The 20274-nt window shown below is 37.8% G+C and overlaps 1 protein-coding gene across 2 annotated transcripts in view; it reads left to right on the forward strand.

The window, feature by feature from the left end:
- Positions 1 to 791: 791 nt before the first annotated feature.
- Positions 792 to 20274, forward strand: part of LOC146004089 (metaxin-2-like) — a 120752-nt gene continuing 101269 nt past the window's right edge. Inside the window, exon 1 of one of the 2 annotated variants that reach the window (XM_083142718.1) lies at positions 792 to 1091. In XM_083142718.1, coding sequence (XP_082998844.1) covers positions 965 to 1091 — 127 coding nt within the window. In that variant the 5' untranslated portion in view covers positions 792 to 964. Of the gene's footprint in view, positions 1092 to 8746; positions 8886 to 20274 lie in introns of those variants that run through there. The other variant, XM_083142721.1, reaches the window with a different exon arrangement.

Genomic DNA, 20274 nt, shown 5'->3' on the forward strand with positions numbered 1-20274 from the left:
ATGAATACGATGGTTTACATCAAAAAAGGTTCGCTTCATAATTTTCTATAACGAGGGGTTACTCGAGCTCCTTTTCAGTTTCAATGGGGACCCCGCCAAGACGAATGGGGGCCCCACAAATTTTCAAAATCCCACCAATCGACTCGTCCTACGGGTATTTGTTTTATGGCGTAAATTTTTACGATTTGATCACAGTCTTCAAAACATTGGTCCGTTACGATGTTGGCGACTCATTGCAAGGATAAAACCATTTTTGGGTGACCATTCGGAAACCTATGTTTGAATTTAAGATATTTATCAAGCGAGGTGTGATCCAATCCCCCTATCATTTTTAGGTAGGTCCACTGGTTAATTATTTTTTTATGTAGGACTACTGGTTAATTTATAATTGGAGTCTAAACTCGAGTATACATAATTTTTAATCCGATAGTAATCATACTCAAAGCATTTTGGAAAATGAAATTCTACTACAACCATTGATTGTAGAGTGGGATGTATACGTATTTTATAATCAAATTATCAATCACCGCATTTATCCTTTTTGTTTTAAGCAATGAAAGAGTCAGGAATCGAAATAAAACCCCAAACAAGCTGTTCACAACCTCTCCGCCTGCAGACTTAAAAATCAATTCCTTAAAAACACATAGAATCCAAGAGATAGTTCAATGAAAATAGTCACGGACAATTTGCTAAGCACGATGTGAAATGTCATAATCTAAAATTGTGATTATGAGCTGAAGCTGTTAAAGGTTAATTGATGACAAAGGAAACAAGAACTCAACAAAATCCATTACTTTCAATATATTAAGTGCGGCTGAATTTATGGGTGATAACATTAGGCATTTTTAATTTTATTTTTTTAATCGATTCATATCCTAACTTTGGTGGCACTAAATGACTCATTTGGACAATGCGCCTGTAAGTTTTAGCATTTGTTGAGTGAAGACTGTGATCTGAAGATATAATGGCCGAAGCGGGAAGTAGCAACAGAAGAAATGAAACAAATAATGCCAGACAGAGATCTCTTCAGTCGCTGTCTGCCCATTTGGATTCTTTTGCTCACCTGGAAGGAGCTAGTCTTGCAAATATTGGTAAGTCTACAATCAGAAGGTGTCTCTTTGGAAAGGGAGCAAAGCACATTCTGCCCCCAAAGTATCTCAAGAGGACAAAGTTCCTTCCCTCGCACACGCTAAGTTATACAGTTTTGTTGTAAATGGATAGAGAGAATACGATATATACATTTAAAACATTGATAAGCTGTCCTCTTCTAAATCATCCAACCGTTTAGTAGATACTTTTAAAGCACAGGAGGCAGTGATGCCATCTAAAGAAATGAGAAAACAAAGTGGGTTTTTCACAAAACTTATATTTCAAGCAGATTTAGTCGCACTTGTGTTTATACTGTTAGTATATAAATGGGTATACTACTTTCGTATAGGTGAAACACGAATAAATCATTTATTTCGCACTTTTTCACATTGCTAGCGTACTATTCTGCATTGCGGAACATTTCTTTAGGTGTAATAATGAATTTCTAACGAGAATAATGTCTATATCTTACATTTACGAGTACTTACTGTTCTTCGTTATTTCGATTCTGTAACACACATTATGGCGATAGCGTACTGGTTCATCGCGCGTTGTGCGAGTGTTTTGTCGATTTATGCAGTGTTGCAACCTTGTTCACCGAACAATAACTACTTTCGTGCCCGGATTTGAAATTATGCTAATATCCCGCAAACCATTGACGTTAGCCCCACAAACCATTGACGTTAGCCCCACAAATAATTTCCCGTAAGGTAAGGTTAGGTTAGGTTTGGTTAGGCAAGCATAGTTTAAAAAAATGTTTAAAAATTAAAAATACTCGACAAGTCATGTTATAGTGAAAACACGGCGAGTTTGAAACACTTACTGGCGGTTACCTCATGTAACACACGGAACATTGTGCTCACGTGCAGAAAGCAAATGGCGGAAGCAGCAATAACGTGTCGCAGAGATATTTTCGCAGATAAACACATGATTTCGCATTAAAATGGATCAAAACTACATTCCCGAACTTCAACAACGCTAAAGAAAATGATTTGCGTAAGTTCTTTCTTATGTAAAGATTAAGAAATCAGTTTCCGCTATACGAAAGTGTTACCTATAAATGTTTTAAACCCGTAGTAATGTTTTCATTATTTTTTTGTTTGTATTACACACATGCACATACGTATATCGAAATAAAGTTTGTTAATTATTGCCCCCAAGTCACATGAAGTAGCAACGTTGTTTGCTCAGTAGTTTTACATGATAGGCACAGCGTAACTGTTCCTAGAATATTGAGTAAGATACGGGTCACACGAACAACGCTGTAAGCAACAACACTCAAATCCCATGTACAGCGAAATACAAATATTTGCAGGTTTACCTTTTCATCTTGGAAGAAGCGTGCGTCAAGAGTAACCAAGTCAGCCATTATTAATGGTGTGGGGAGGTAAAAAGCGTTTGATACACGCTGCATGTTAACATATTAAGCAGCTCGATAATAAATGCGCTTAATTATTTTTTTTCTGTATGACAGTAATGCATTGAAAACGTTAGCAATTTCCGTGTAGTTATAGGATTTTTAATTTATTTGTAACTTTTACTTGAAATATATTATAGTATTGGCTTACAGAAGAAATCAGATTATCTTATTATTGTATCAATCACTCAGCCTCAGAGGGGGAGGGTAACACAACTCATAGCAGCTGCTCTCTTAAAAGTGAGGTTTTTATTCCAAATGCGTATCCATTGTTGACGATAATTTTCTGAACAGAATACCTTATTATTATAATATATTTGTCTACATAGGTATTTGTATGTTGGGAGGGCTCCCATGATTTTTAAATATTTGGGGGCGAGGCCCCTCCTTTTTAATTATAGGGGAGTCGAGGCCACTTCTTCTAATATTGTGGGGGCAGAAAACGCCTTGACCCCCCCCCCTCCGAAGTTGCCACCTATTAAACACCACCGTCTATTAAACACTTCTGTAAAATATTTGAACAGTTTGATATATAGCTAGCTACATTTTTCTGTTTCTGAGACTACATACGAGTATATGAGCCTACTGTGGAAATGTTTGTTGAGTGTGTAAATGAAAGTATAGTAACTTTTCTTCCAGTGAAAATAAAACATTCTGTATGTACTCTATAATTGTAACTTAAAATATTTTTTAAGATCTTTGTAGCTGAATTTTCGCAGTTTTTTTAATGATAGTTTGCAAAAATATCAGCTACCATATTTATTTACAGTTTAATGATAATGACACTATTTATAGTTTAACACGATTAGTATTTTGTATAGGGCCTCCCCCATGGCGCAGTGGTAGCGTCATTGCCTTGTAATCAAGGGGTCCCGGGTTCGATACCCGGTGGAGGCACAAGTGGTTCGGATCCCACTTTAAACTGTAGGTCCAGTCCCGATTAGCCTTACTGTGCATAAAGTGGACTTAAAACACCAACTCAAACCAAGTATTTTGTATATTTTTCTACACAAAATGTTTGCTAATTTTGCCTATAAAAATGATTTAAATTTAAGTCAAGAGAATCGCGATTTAATTCAATTCCTTGCTGTCGCTGGATTGCCTACTAGGCTCGAAATGATGGCTGCTAGGCTAACTGGCTGACTGATTTTGGCGACTAGACCATGTTGTAATTGCAACTTCCTTCTCTGCTCTATTAATATTTATTTATTGATAGAGCTCAACAGGCTGAGCCAAATTATAGTGCTCTAATTACATAATATTACTACAATCGATTCAGTGTTCCAGTAATAGTATTTTTTAAATTGTATAAACTCATTGCAAAAATAGCAATTGTGTTATTTACACATGAAATTGTGTTGAAAGAGTTGCACACTCTCCACACCTGAGAGGTAGAAAGAATTGATATTTTTGCTCTCTGGCAATGAAAGATTTTGTGCTTGGGACGTGTTTTGAAACTGGGAACATTAAATGATACGGCTGATAATAAGTTGGAATAGTCTATTATACCGTTAATTACTTTATACAGAAAGAGCAGGTCATTTACTTGTCGTCGGGAGTGCTAGTTTGCTGAAGTTGGTCTCTGAGACTAGATTATCGTATGAATCGAATGTTGGATATTCTCCACACGCTTTGAATTTAAGATATCTAAGAAACTTGGGCTGAATGCGTTCTAGATTATGAATTAAGTCTATTTGAGTGGTGGAAGGAAGAGTCCATTTACTGGTAGGTATCAAACTAACATGTGGTATAAGTGAGAACCACCGGTTCTGTTTCATGGCGTATATACAGCAGTGTTGCCACTATTAAATTTCCATAGAGAATGGAGGTTGTTATTAAAAGCGTGAAATTTGCAGCGCACTACTATTGGAACAAATATTTACATCATGCTTCATCCAAAAGTCGTTTCGTAATAGTGGATACCATTTGTGGACATTGGATTCCAGATTACTGACGCATATGCTGCGGTAACAACAATTCAGAGCAAACGTTTGGTCCAAAGTGATTTTTGTATGTGGGTCCCAGGTTCGATCTCCGGTGAAGGCAAATTACACAGTGGTACCTATCCAGGTCTAGTGCCGATTAGCCCATCCGAGCATAAGTGAACATAAACAAATATTCAGTGGTAATGTTTATGTCATGCTGTACAGTGTCAACGGGTATAGTAATACGACGTGTTTTATGCAGTACATGCTGGTACACTTATATTTCGTAACGAGGTTAGACGTTTTTTTCATCTTCATTAATAATAATAACTCGTGACGCAACAGCCCTTGATAGCCTGAACCAGTGGGACTTACGTACAGACTTCATTTAATAAGAATGAAAACTATATTACAGGAAGGTATCGAAATTATGGCTCGCAATCGCAACATGTAGGTTGAATTGTATATTTTGCAAATTCGATGTATAATGAACCAAACTGCCGGAGTACTGTAAACTGTACAACAGGGTGCGAAATCACTGCAGATTAGTGGGGGGAGCGGACACACACACACACATTGGCGTACGCAGAGGAGGGGCTGATGGGGCTACAGCCCTCCCGAAATTTATGAAAATCAAAATTTTCAAATGAAAACAATTCAAAACTCAGGAAAACCAAAGTACCAATTACCCCCTATTCCCATTTTTGTCTTCGAACAACTTTTAAATCGAAGTTAATTGCGGTTACGAAATATAACTCGGCTATGTAATATCCATCTTTTAAATTCCAGTACCCTCCGAAATAAAATCCTGCGTACCCCAGTGCACACACACACTGTATGCCAATGCTACATGCCAATGTGTCTACTATTAAATAATGAAATGGAAGATTTGAATGTGGTACTAATGTTATAAACAATGATTTGCGTCACTAATGGGAGAGGGGCACAAATTAAGAGAGATTAAGAAGATAATAGTACCATGTATAAAATTCACATCTACTAGTAAATGCTGTTACGTGTTCTATTAATACATTAACAGTGACGTGCGGTGACGTCGACACTTGGCGTAGCAATCAGTATTTAGCGCCTTTAGCGCCCAGTATTCCTAAAAAAGAACGTCAAAGACAAGAAAGGATTGCAAAATGAGAAATGACTACTAAAAAAAGTAACTTCCACCCCCTTTCGAAAATCAAAAAGAAATTGATTTGACTAGTAAGTCCCAGATCCCGGGTTCGAATCCCGGCTTGACCATGGGTGTTCTTAGTGTGTGTGCCTTGATCAATTTTTTCGTTCGTCTTCGCGATTAGCCAAAAGTGGCAGGAAAGAGATGCAAAATAAACTAAATCAAGCAATTAATCAATGATTTGGTTTGATTTTTGTTACTTAACGTCCATTTTTTGTCACATTTGGTTAATCGCGAAGATGATACAATAAAATTAATGAAGGGACAAACACAAAGAACAGGTCGGGGTTCGAACCCGGAACTCCTGTGTCGTAGCACGCTGTGATAACCACTCCCCCATGGTTGGTTGATTTTGTGTTTTAAGTCCACATTATGCACAGAAAGGCTAATCGGGACTGAACCTACAGTTTAAAGTGGGATCCGAACCACTATGTGACTTACCAAAATATATTAGGACCACTTGCACTCCCCCACGGAGGTCGGCCGACAACAAAGACGGAAGGAAAGCGCTAACCATTCGGATACGTGGGTATTGGTAAAGCAAACTGCATTTTTCCTCAGTGGTAATTTTCAATTGGATTTTTGAAACATCATCTTTGTGTATGATTAACGTTTTTTCAAAAATATTGCATTCCTTGATTTCCCTAATTTCTCCATCTCGCGATCTTCGAACCCTGGCCTGTGCATGAGTGTTTATTTGTATCCGCCCTTCACCTGTTTAATTTAATCAATGTTCATCATCATGACAGAAGTTAGGATAAGTGATGGAAGAGCAATGCTAAAAGAAAAAATACAAATAATTTCCTCCCAGTGTATCTGCAGGGCACTGTGAAATCGGGAGTCCAGAGTTCTCTGTTTATGATTGTCCCTCATGACTTCTCATTAGCTACTTATCGCGATTAAATCTATACAGCTAGAAAAAGTGATGGGAGATGGCAAAGATTGATAAACAGGTAACAATACACACCTTTTTGTAGTTTCTTCATTAATATTCAATTGGCGTTTTGAGTTCTGGAATAAATTTTTCATTCCACATTATTTCGTTACTCACTTCATATGAATAAGAATACGCGCTCGTCACGGGTTCGAATCCAGACCTGGATTGTTCTTTGTGAGCTCTCTACATAAATTCCATCATATATCACTCTCAACCTCATTTTCGCGACAACCAAAAGCGTCAGAAAAGCGAAGTAAAATGAACCAAACAACAACAACAATAAGAACGCACGTTCTCTTGCCCAAACAAATACATCCGTATCTATGACTGTTTAGCTTACCTAATTGTTTTCATTGGAGGCCAAGAGATTAGTATATTTAAATAAAACACTACTAAAACGAGAGCGAGACAGAGAGAGAGAGAGAGAGAGAGAGAGAGAGAGCGTGAGCAAATATTTGTTATTTAATCATTATATATTCCATTTTGAAAAAAAAAAGAAAGCGTAACATTTCTGTCTGCACATAATACGTTCCCATTTCATAAATAATAAAACTACATCCCATATTGTACATACACATTTTACAACGTGTAAAAGGTTGTGGTGTAAATACAGAGAACATAAGTACTGCAGAAATCCCCCCCCCGAGTTCCTTAGGGGATTTACAATGGAATCAAGGGAAAACCAATCCCTTATCTGTTCCTATAGGAGATAGACCGGGGTACCTGAGAGCACGGGCTTTCAACCATTGCAGCCGTGTGGGGGGCGAGGGGGCAAGGGAGATAGAGGCAGAAATCTCCTCTTTCCCTTCCGTCGGCTGTTTATACCTGGAACTGGTGAGGCGGAGGAAAAGCCAGCTAGAGTAGCCTTCCAGCCTTGCCCGCAGATTGTGAAAAATAGTGTTGCATGTGGACTGTGTCTTCAACAAGACAATAAATATTGTGATTTGAAAATAATTAGAAATGTGAGATTGACTAGCTACACTTCATTGCACGTCACTGTACATTTATATTCTTTGTGGTAGCTGACGAGATGAGGAGATGAGAAATGGAGAAGAAATAACAAGTCAGACTAATTTCTGTATTCAGGGGATTTCTGGTTTCAGTGTCCTTAGAGACGAGGACTTTTGTTGTCCGTTCTTTGTGTATGTTTTCGATATTATTCCAGTAAAGTATATTCGACTCCCAAACTAATTGTTTATGTTTGTTGTTAGAACAAAAGGAGCAAATTAAGAATACCGGAAGTATCTTCAATTGCTTTAAAATTCGACATACTCACTAATTTTGACCTCGTAATAACGAATCTGCAGTTAAAATTTGGCTGTCACGTCTAGAAATTGCGAAATAAGTCGAAAAAAGTGGGTCCGTGAACGGAGTAAACACCATCCATTTTTTTGCAATGATAAGCGTTTCAAAACTATGTTTACGATCACCTTTAATTTTTACTATGTTTGCCAAACCTAATCTAACCTTGCGTGAATTGTTCGTGGGGTAAACATATTTTTCAACTTTACGCAAGACGCCATTTTCTCACATGCGAGAAACATGGTTTCCATGTTATTGCATAGCTGTTATTGACAAGCTTATTTCGCAATTTCTAGACGTGACCGCCAATTTTTAACTGCAGATTCGTGATTACGAGGCCAAAATTAGTGAGTATGCCGAATTTTAAAGTAATCGGAGATACTTCCGGTATTCTTAATATATACCGAACAAAAATTCTCCCTCCTCGGAAAAATTTGGTGGTTGGGGGGGATTTCAGGACAAAAACGTTGGTAGAGGGGAATTCCCCCCGTTCCTTCCCCGGAATTTCGCACCCCGCTGTACCTTGATCCATTAGCACTCCGGCAGTTTGTTTCTTTATACAACTTCGCGGCATGCATGCTGACCGCTCGATTGCTAGTTAATTTCCACTTTAGAACTGCGATTCTGACATCATTTCCGGGAAGCTTACATTACATTTGAAGTATGCTTTTTCCATGAACGTGATATTAGTCTTCAAAGAGGTATAGTTGTCTGCATAATCTGTTCCTTTTAGTGCCTGCGATCATTTAGTTCTTGTAATCGCGTTTTACTTTCTATCAAAATGTAGCGCATTATATTGATTGTGTTGGACGTTGGAGAGACGTTTCGAACATAACCACTATTGAATGACAAGTGAAACACGTTACCGCGTCTAGATGCCTTGTTACCACGTCTTCAGTCATATCACAGAGAAGATAATGGTCATATAATTTCCAAAAGCCAGAACAGGAATTTGTAATTTTAGTACCTTTTGTAAAGAAGAGAGAATGCCATTAGTTATTTGGAATGATTCATTTGAAGTGGTGATAGAGGGTAAGTATTTTGCCTGTTTTGTTACTTGACAAAGTAGATCGTTGAAGTGAAAACGTTCTATACTTGAACGACATCCAGATCCATCGACATCGAGGAAAACGCTGCAGGGCATCGGCGCGCTCAAAGTTGCCAAGAGTACACAACCTGTTCAACGATTTACATTGAGAAATTACATCATTTTCTCCCGAATCGGAAGACGGGGCGAACTGTTATTTACGTGGTAGATACTTGATACCTTTAACAACAATGGTCATTGGAAAAGGTAGAGGTGACACTTGTTTTCCTATTTTTTTTAGGAGTTTTTTCTATTTTTTTTATCACCCCAGCCACAACCTGTTATGAACATTCACCGATTTAGCGTAAAGTTCTCGACGCAATATCATGTTCTCGCCACAATTACAAAACGGAACGAACTGTCATTTACATGGTAGATACTTGATACCTTGTACAACAATATTCAGTGAAAAAAATTGAGTTGACATACTTTTCCTATTTTTGCTTACCCTATCGACAACCTATCATGAAATTTCTATTTATTATCACCGCAGCGACAACCTGTTATGAACATTCACCGATTTACCTTTTCTCGCCGCGACTACGACCGTATTTGGTAGACGGAGCATTTCGTAATTATCAGTGGTATTCTTATTTATATTAGTTTATATTTGTGCTTTATCTTCATCTTGTATTTTCAGTTTGATAAGACACGAAACTAGGATTGTTTAAAGGAGGAGGGTGTTAGATCCGAAAATGTGTAACAAAGAGAACAAGCATGCTGTAAGGGTCATTGAATTATTTTATTTTGCGTTGCTTTTTCTTCCAAGTTTGTCTAATTGTGACGATCATGATGAGCGATGATATGAAATAGATGACGGAATACATACTCATTTATGCAAGGGCAAAATTAAAATTTTTACAAATTTCGAAATCGTAGATGTCATTTTCGTATTTTTTTATAGGGTAAAAATATAATATTTCATAGTTCGAAGGGGAGGGCCCGTGACCCCAATGGCCCCTTCCATGGGTTCGGGCCATGGGCCCTACCTTCTTTACTAGGAGATTCATCTTGATGCCAGACAGCTCAAGCCCAGGACAAAATACCTTTCTGGTTAGAAGAAATAGGTGATTTGCAATGTCAGTCTAGCTTGGTACCTGGGATTTTCAGACGCACATATTTTGATAAGATTAAACTGGAATGCTGAGGAGGGACTTTTCCAAGAATCGCTGTATCATTCACCTGAGCTGTTGTCGAGTTGGAAAGCACACATATTCAGAGGAACTTGTTTCCTATCTCAAGACACAGGAATTCATTCTGAATGCTTAAACAAAGGCATTTTTAACAGCTAAACTATAGAGTTGAGCTCTGGTGGAAGCATGAGTGGCTTCTTCTCTGTTTGAGCGTTTATGCATAAAAGGGTGGAAAATGTACTGAATCTGTTGTCGGTGCAGCAAGATGGTGATATGGCATTCCACATAGTCCATTCGTAAAACAGGAAATGAATTTAAATAAATATCTTCCAATTGTCAAATAAATCGAAGCATTTCCTTTGCTTGATTGGACAATAAGCAAGAAGTCATTAGAAACAGCTCGTTCGATAGACAGCACAGATCTGGTTACCTGACTTCTAAACCACAGTGTGATAGTTCTTTCTGATCTGGAGCCTTTGTGTGCTAATCTCCGTGTAGCGCATCAATTTACATGGATGGCTTCTTGACATGGTGCGATGCAAATACAATAGCTTTCCTTTATATTATTTATAATGAAACAATGCTACTTGCCTTGTTTCTTTGTTACAATGTATAATCCTCTACGTCTCTTGTTTCCCCTTTAATACTAAAGAAATGAGACGAGGATTGTCTTATCGGCGCAGTGGATGATCATATATTAGGTACTTAAAGTATACAATTGGAACTTAATATTCGTTAACCCAATATTTATTACAAAACATATTAGTACTTATACTTTCCAAATACAATTAATTCAACAGAAATGTCTATGGATTATCTCCCAGTTAACCTAGTTTAATTTGTCCCATTTGATAGTCAGCAGTCAGTAAGTAAAGGCTACATGAGTCAGAGCAAATCGCAACCCAGCCCAAAACCCCCCACAGCCAACATGACCCGGAGCAATCCACCTAAAAAAATCTAAACTAAAACAATTTCCTTTTCTTGCACTTTTAAGAACTCAAAATAAATCAATGGACCTTAGGTAAATTACACCCGGCCATGAGGGCCTATAAAGGGCGATAGACTGCAATGCAATATACTCAGCCTGTCCAGCCAGTGTCCAGTTCGTCAGAAGTCTCTCGTAGTCGGCAAGGATCTGCCACGGTAAACTTCTCGCTCGACCAGCGCAGAAGCCCAGCCAATGGCAGAACCTTCCAGAGTCACCTGTCTGTTGAGTCTCCATCCGTCATTCATGAGCAATATTACACTATGGGCTTACAAATGTTAAATGTGTAGGTAATGTGACAAGATCTACTTGGGATTTTTGTGATCGGCAACAACTGAAATTTATATTTTCAGTCCACCGAATTTTACTGAGATAAACTAATATGAACTGGTCCCACTGTTCAAAGTAGAATTCAAATCATCCGAGCTTCCACAGGGAATCGAACCCGAGGCTCCTTCATTGCAAGTGTTACTACTCTGTCAGAAAAAAATAACAACATTCACGATTATTCTCTTAACAGTCAAATACTTTTCTGAGGCTTTCATACGCCTCCCCGATGTCGTAGTGGTAACGTCGTCACCATGGACGTCCGCAGGATTTTTTCCAGGGAGGGGCAACGAAGGTATTTTTTTTCCAGGGGGAGGCAAGGAAGGCATATTTTCTCCAATAATAGTGTTCTTCCCTCAAAAAACATTGCTTAAATTTGAATGTATCATATTCGTGCAATAATTAACATACATTATTGCAGCTAAAATTAAATTATATGCGAAAAATATATAATTTTTGGTTGACTTTCATTTTCCAGGGGAGGGCCACGGCCCCCCCTTGCCCCCCCTTCCGGACGCCCATGGTCGTCACCTTATAGGGGGCTTGGGTTAGATATCCGGTTCGGATCCCACTTTTAAACTGTAGGCCCAGTTCCGATTAGCCTGCCTACCAGTGCATAATGTGGATTTTTTTTAAAAAAACGCCAAAACAGCGGTAATGCCATAGATAGAGACAAAAATCAATTTTCCTCGTATTTGTCGTATGTCTTAGTACGATATTTTGTCGTACCAACTTTCGGTCTCTTTCATACATTCCAAATGGGTCACTCCACGTCAATTCATACAGGCCATGTCACCCACCATCCCCGATTTTGATGAAATTCGGTATACTTATAGAACTTTTGATGCTGATTACGAAAACGACAACTTTTTAAAAATTGGTCAAGGGGATCAGAAGTTACGCGCTTTTTAAGATCTCCGTGTACACCACATGCGGCTCCACTTTGAATGACACGCATTAGGTTATAAAACGATCGATCGTATCTTCCCTCGGGTTTGCCGTAGAAACTTTAAGTTTGTTTTCTTTTGTTCAGAATAGTATAAGCTTTCATTTAAATAACGTTTCAGATGAATGCATCAATAAACATGTATTTATATATACAGGGTGATTGGTAATTCGACCTATTCCTGGAAATGGGTAATACTAGAGCACATTTGCAACAAATTTGACCCTATGCACCAGGGGTCGGAAATCAATGGGTTTCGAGTTATTACAGTTTGTAGATTTTCGTGACATATTCCGACTTGCGACCAAAAAACTACTAATTGTGAAAAAACTACTACACACTGGAGTCCAGTGTGTAGTAGTTTTTTCACAATTAGTAGTTTTTTGGTCGCAAGTCGGAATATGTCACTGGACACTTAATCGACACATTGCTAACAGCTGACGAATGAGTGACTACTGGGGAAAAAATTCATGCCCAAAATTCCCATACCCACAGAAAGAAACAGTCAGTGGTGCACACGTCATGAAGAAATTTGGAAATTATTGTTTAAATCGAAGAGGATTACTCAAAAAATTGGTAACACACTTGGCGTAAAAATTACGGAAAAAACTTCCTCGTTTCATAAGCTCTCCAAAAAGATAAAAATGTTGTCAACTGACACACGGGTTGGGGGAAAAATCTGAATAAAAAGCGGAGAAGCCGCGTTGTACACATCTTTGTAAAGTGAAAAGAAGTTGTCGGTTGTGAGAAATAAAGTAACTAACGAAAATGAATGAAATAATAATGTTATTTACCATTCACATGATTCCAGGTTGTAAGAATTAACTATTACAAAAACTACAAATCCTGCGGCGTACATCAGACACAATCACTCGCGTTGACAATCTGTCTCTTATGTCTCAATTCTCTCTCTCAACTCTTCTTGGGAATCCACTGGTATACTGTAAACTAACTCTTTCATGTGACCCCAAATGTAAAAGTCGCATGCTATTGAGGAGGGATATCCTGTCAGAAGGATGGATTTTTGTCGATTTTTACTACATACCGACACTGAAGACCCCCATCACCTGACAAGAATTCTGTGGACGGACGAATCGGAATTCGACCGCGATGGTTTTACGAATTTTCATAATGCGCATTTTTGGGCCCCTAAGGGTCATAACCCAAGAAAATCTAAAGAAAATGCTCACCAGAAAAAATTCTCACTAAATGTGTGGATGGGAATCATCCACAATCATGTGATCGGGCCATTCTTTCTGCCACAAAACCTAAACGGCATTACCTGCGAAAACTTCCTAACGGAAGAATTGACGACGCTGCTGGAGGATTTGTAGCTCGCCACAAGAAGGGGTATGATTAACCAACATGATGGCTGCCCAGTTCACTTCCCTGGCCGGCGAGGAGTCCGGATTTGACGCCATGCGACTTTTGCATTTGGGGTCACATGAAGGAGTTAGTCTACAGTACACCAGTGGATTCCCAAGAAGAGTTGAGAGAGATAATTGTGACAGCCGCCCAATACATAAGAGACAGAGTGTCAACGCGAGTGACTGTGTCTGAAGTAGGTCGCAGGCTGTGTGCTTGCATACGTAACCGGGGGAGGCAATTTTAACAGGATTTGTAGTTTTTATAATAGTTAATTCTGACAACCTGGAATCATGTGAATGGTAAATAACATTATTATTTCATTCATTTTCGTTAGTTACTTTATTTCTCACAACCGACAACTTCTTTTCACTTTACAAAGAGGTCTACAACGCGCCTTCTCCGCTTTTTATTCAGATTTTTCCCCCAACCCGTGTGTCAGTTGACAACATTTTTATCTTTTTGGAGAGCTTATGAAACGAGGAAGTTTTTTCCGTATTTTTTACGCCAAGTGTGTTACCAATTTTTTGAGTAATCCTCTTCGATTTAAACGATAATTTCCAAATTTCTTCATGACGTGTGCACCAATGATTGTTTCTTTCTGTGGGTATGGGAATTTTGGGCATGAATTTTTTCCCCAGTAGTCACTCATTCGTCAGCTGTTAGCAACGTGTCGATTAAGTGTCCAGCGTGTAGTAGTTTTTTCACAATTAGTAGTTTTTTGGTCGCAAGTCGGAATTTGTCACGAAAATCTACAAACTGCAATAACTCGAAACCCATTGATTTCCGACCCCCGGTGCATTGGGTCAAATTTGTTGCAAATGTGCTCTAGTATTACCCATTTCCAGGAATAGGTCGAATTATCAATCACCCTGTATAGTTTTATGTATTTTTTAGAAAAACAAATGACTAATTTCAAGAGCGAATTTCATGCAATACCCCCTTTCAATTTCCCCCCCCCCCAATTTTATACGTAGATAGCTCAGAGTGTGTACTAATGCCTGATGGAAAAATTGGGATGGGCAGTTCAGAGACAGGGTGATAAAAAATCATTTGCATAAAATTACATTAAAAGTAAATCTTATTAAAAATACTTATGTATTTAGCACAAAGCGTGAAGTACAATATGTTTCAAGCTAAAATATTCAAAATTTATGTTCACTATGTGTGAATGTAAGCATAGGTGTAACTTGGCGGGGGCAAAGGGAAGCATCTGCCCTCTCCCAAATTTATAGATTAATTTTAACAAAGGGAAGCACTTGCCTTCTCCCAAACTTACAGATTAATATTAAATTTGCAAGTATAAATTACAGTGGAACCCCGATTTAAGTTCCTCGATTTTACATTTTCCTTCATTTTGCATTCAATTTTGGTGGTCCCAACATAGCAAATTGTTTACAAATTTTCCTAGATTTTACATTTTCCCGCGTATTTGGTTCTTTCAGAGTTTCAACTGTCTTATTTTTTAAAATATATATATATATTATATAATTATATATATAATCATTATTAACATTCCCAAGTTTAGCAAATTTATCTTCGAGAATATTCTTTTTGTGCATTTTATCTCAATATGGAAGTTACTTTTTGGCTACTCTTCATGGGATACGTAATATGAAGTATGCACTATTTTGAACTTACAGGTTCCGTAAGTTACTTGTACTTTTTACAAGTATCTGAGTTACAGTCACTCATTTAAAAAGTTACTAAGTTATTGTTACTGATACTTTGAAAGTAACTGAGTTTCTTTTACAGTTACTGCAGCAGTAACGTACTGTTAATGATCATTCATTTGTGCAAAAGTTACACACAATCAATGATTATGAAGACTTCCGTGTTTTACTTATGTTTCTAGTACATAATATGCATTCATACATTTACATTATTACTGCTAATAAATTATGGAAAACACAGTCAGCTTTGCTTGAACGATTATAATTAAAAAATCATTTGTATGCTGACCACAGTATTTTGAATATAGTGTCATTGATTCCACTTGCACCTATTTCTTTCTCCTCCATTCCAAGTTTAACAAGATCCAAAGATCCACTCCCTCGACAATGACTTTTTCCTAACTCGACAACCACATTCCAAACGAACGCAGCAGTCTACCAAAAAAATGGAGTTTTCACATACAATTAGAAATGAATTACAGTAAAGCGTGGATGTTCTAAATTTAGCATGCAACAAAGCATAGCTTCCTTGCCAGCAATTCCAAGAAAATCCTTTCAAGTAGCATCCGGAGAAGGTACATATTTTATTTTTATAGTCTGGAACAGAATTGTCCAATTTAGCTATTTCCCTACTGCAAAAAGTAACTCTGTTACCGTTATTAACGTTACAGGTACTTACTTTTAAAAGTAGCTATAGTTACTTAGAATTCCTAAATAAAAAGTAACTGTTACTTGTAACTTTGTAACTAGTTACTTCGAAACACTAGTTGTTTAACAGTCAGAGCAAAAATAGTAAGTGCTGATGTGGAATATGTTTTGTATAACTGTATGGTTTGACTTTTGTGAAGAAGGGCTTTCCGAATTCCAACTGTAAACAGTTATGTAGTAGCGTGTGTGTACGTGACTCAAACTTGTTTGTTGGATTGCTTCAAAATTCCACGTGAAAATGGAGATGCAGCTATTAAATTCTTGCATCCACTTGGTCCACCAACTTCCTACTACTGGCCAAAAAGTATACTGTGTCCAGTGGACATTAACAACACAAATGGAAGTACATATGTACTTAGTGATAAGTCAAATACTTTAGTGTGTTTGAAATGGTCAAAATATCCATCCAAAATGTGAACGGCACAATTTATGGTACATGAAATTTTGGCAATGCATAGAGTACAAATTTTAGGTACTATTTTAATTGGTGTCACTTGGAAACTATATTTGGGTTGAGATAATCACAAAGTTTTCAATCGCATAAAAATAGTGTCCAGGATTATTTGATAAATACATTTGAAAAACCACAATTATTACTCTTTATTCGTTTGTTCCTCAAGTGCCAGGAGGATCACAAAATATATTTAACTTGTAAATTTTAATTAATCTATAAATTTGGGAGGGAGCAAGTGCTTTTGCCCCCGCCAGGTTACGCCTATGCTTACATTCACACATAGTGAACATAAATTTTGAATATTGTAGCTTGAAACATATTGTAATTCAGGCTTTGTGCTAAATACATAAGCATTTTTAATAAGATTTACTTTTAATGTCATTTTATGCAAATGATATTTTTATCACCCTGTCTCTGAACCGCCCATCCCAATTTTTCCATCAGGCATTAGTACACACTTAGGTACCTACATATAAAATCCCAATTTTTCCATCAGGAATTAGTACACACTGAGCTATCTACATATAAAATTGGGGGGAAATTGAAAGGGGGTATTGCATGAAATTCGCTTTTGAAATTAGTCATTCATTTTTCTAAAAAAATACATAAAACTATATATAAAAATACATGTTTATTAATGCATTCGTCTGAAACGTTATTTAAATGAAAGTTTATACTATTCTGAACAAAAGAAAACAAAACTTGAAGTTTCTACGGCAAACCCGAGGGAAGATACGATCGCTTATAACCTAATGCGTGTCATTCAAAGTGGAGCCACATGTGGCGTACACGGAGATCTTAAAAAGCGCGTAACTTCTGATCCCCTTGACCAATTTTTTTAAAAAAGTTGTCATTTTCGTAATCAGCATCAAAAGTTCTATAAGCATACCAAATTTCATCAAAATCGGGGATGGTGGGTGACATTTTCACAAAATTCTGGATGATTTGACATGGAATGACTCAAATGCAGAACATGTATAAAAGAGGTCCAAGTTTATCCGACAAAATGTAGCAGATAATAACAAGACAAGTTATTTCAATGCTCCTTCACATGATCTGATTAATTGTACTATCCGTTCCGAAGTTGTCACATCCATAAAAGGGTCTTAACAGTTAGGCGGAACCTTTGCCCACTTAAAGATGAAAGGGGCAATTTTCACCTTCATTACACCCCACTATAAAACTTGGCAGGAAGGCATGTTGTGCCAACAGATAAGCGCCATGGGGGTTCCAATAAGTATCAGTCCTTGCGACGGTTAAAGCTCTTTCCAACTTGCTAAAACCAGGAGAAGGTAACAAGGGAAGAGGTAGTTGTTTTCAGGTTAGAAGTTTGTTTCTATGTTAAAAAGCGATAAATTTTGAAAAAGCCACCCCAGAGGTATATCGAAATCAATATGTTGTATCATATTAGTATATCATGCCCAATTTACTACAGAGCCTCCCCGATGGCGCAGTGGTAGCGTCGCTGCCTTCTAATCAAGGGGTCCCGGGTTCAATACCCGGTGGAGCCACGTAGTGGTTCGGACCTCTCTTTTTTTAAAAAAAAAAAAACATTAGGTCCAGTCCAGATTGCCTTTTTTGTGCATAAAGCGGAGGCGGCCGCACATAAGGACGATACGGACGCCGCACTGCCGTTTGTAACCACAAGTGAACAAACATTACATTAACATTTATATATTAGCTTTTACATTGTCTGAATTGCAAATATTCCATTGCTTATAGATCGTTGGTTAGTCGGTTTGTATTCATTCTTCCACGACAATTGCGAAGTTTGCACACCACCGTGCGGGGGAATACGCAACTTGGAGAGAAATGTGGCGGGGCGCCGTCCTCCCACTTTACGAGACGTAGAACATTCTCAGGCGCTGTCGCGAGGGGTAAGAGGCGAGGGAACTGGGAGAATAACATTCACGGGATCTGTGGCTGGGAGGACGGAGGAGGGTTTGTCGTCCGAAACCCACCCCCTAGGCGAAACTGGCCCCCTCTCCGGAGAACGGTAAACAATGAAGAGTTGCCAGAAGCAATGAAATTAACATATAGAAAATTACCAACCGTTGAAAAAAAATCATTCTGTATTCCATAATCTCATTCACTTATGACATAAGAGTAGAGCAATAAATAACGCAATTTCCAATGAGGATAGAAAATATCGGTAACTGAAAAAGTACAGCCTCTTGCTTGATTTTTGTTATTTGCCGTCGCTTTCTGCTACTTTTCGGTAATCACGATGATGAGGATGAGTGATGATATAATGAAATTGATGGAGGGGCACTTACAAAGAACACTCATAACCATGCCGCGATTCTAACCCAGGAGCCCTGGCTTTGTAATGCGTTACGTTAGCCACGAAAGTCGGCTATAGATTCTTGTTACACGCAAAATTATCGTATATATGCGTTGTATTTTTTCTGAGTTTAGTGAAAAGTACATTTGGATTACAATGATTTGGAGTACATCATGTAGATTTAATTACATGTTGTGATTAGCACGTTTGAAAAAAATCGTGATAATGTGACAAAGGTGTCCAATTTCTTTTCAAGACGGATGTTAAATAAATTAGAAACTCGTCATCTAAACTCACCAAGAGCTGCTACAGGAACCTGTGAACTACAAATTTCTTAAAATTTGGCAAAATTGTCTGGCAACCCCGAAACAATAAAACGACTGGATGGGAAGACGATAGTATTGACACTTGTTGTTTCTTCGTTTTCCATGGGAAAGTGAAGCTTTCTCGGTACTTGTGTACTGTAGTTAGTTGTGCATTTGTCGCGATGAACAGTGTGGAGAAATTGTTGGTTCGAAGTTTTTCTATACCAGAAGCCTGGATGAAAAAATAACACAAAATACCTAGTCCGAATTTGAATCTAGAACAAGTGTGCAAGAAGGGAGATCGTGAGTTCACTCGCAAATTTCGCGTCGAAGGACAGAAGGATGAATTTCAGTTACAAGCATGTCTGAAGATTTCTAAGTTTGAACTTTTTACTTTAGAGCTTCTGGTAACGCAGATATCACCTTTGCAGTGAGATATTTATTTTGGTGCCCTATTTCACATATCAATTACTCATGTTGGACAGGAAACTTTTTCTGTGTAACTTTTTTACTAGAAATTTTCACGATCAATGCACGTAAATATTCGTGATTGTGCTTATCAAGTTGTGGAAAAATTAATAGGTATCCCTTCTTCTGAATTTTCCCCTCTGCTAAGCGACTAAATCTGTTAGAATTCTATTTCTTCTTCCATCTTCTTCGCATTACTGTTAAATAATTATAATAATTTATATTAATCTAAAACGTGTAAAACATGACATTCGGTAAACACGAACGTATCAATTTCTTATCACGTTGGCTGTTATACGAAATTCATCATTCAAACTCACATTACTAGTATAGCAAATTTGTGCCGGCCCCCGTGGCGGAGTGGTTAGCACATCGCGCTACGACGTCAGGGGTCCTGGGTTTGAATCCCGGCCTGTTCATGGATGCTTGTGAGTGTCCATTCATCACTTTTATCATATCACTCATCCCCATCTTCGCAAATTAGTTAAATGTGGCACAAAAGGCGAAGTAAAATAAAGCAAATCAAAAGAGCAAATTTTTTGAGATATCGCCCCTCCACTTGGAATCACCACGAACCGCCACTGGCATAAAGTGAACTTAAAACACCAAATAATCAAATCAATCAGTCAACCAATTTACTACAGATAGAACATAGATTTTTGTTCTTCCTCTGCTACTTTTCTTAG

This window comes from Lepisma saccharinum, chromosome 21 (genome assembly GCF_977018435.1).
Source record: "Lepisma saccharinum chromosome 21, izLepSacc3.1, whole genome shotgun sequence".
In the NCBI taxonomy this organism is placed as follows: Eukaryota; Metazoa; Arthropoda; class Insecta; order Zygentoma; family Lepismatidae; genus Lepisma; species Lepisma saccharinum.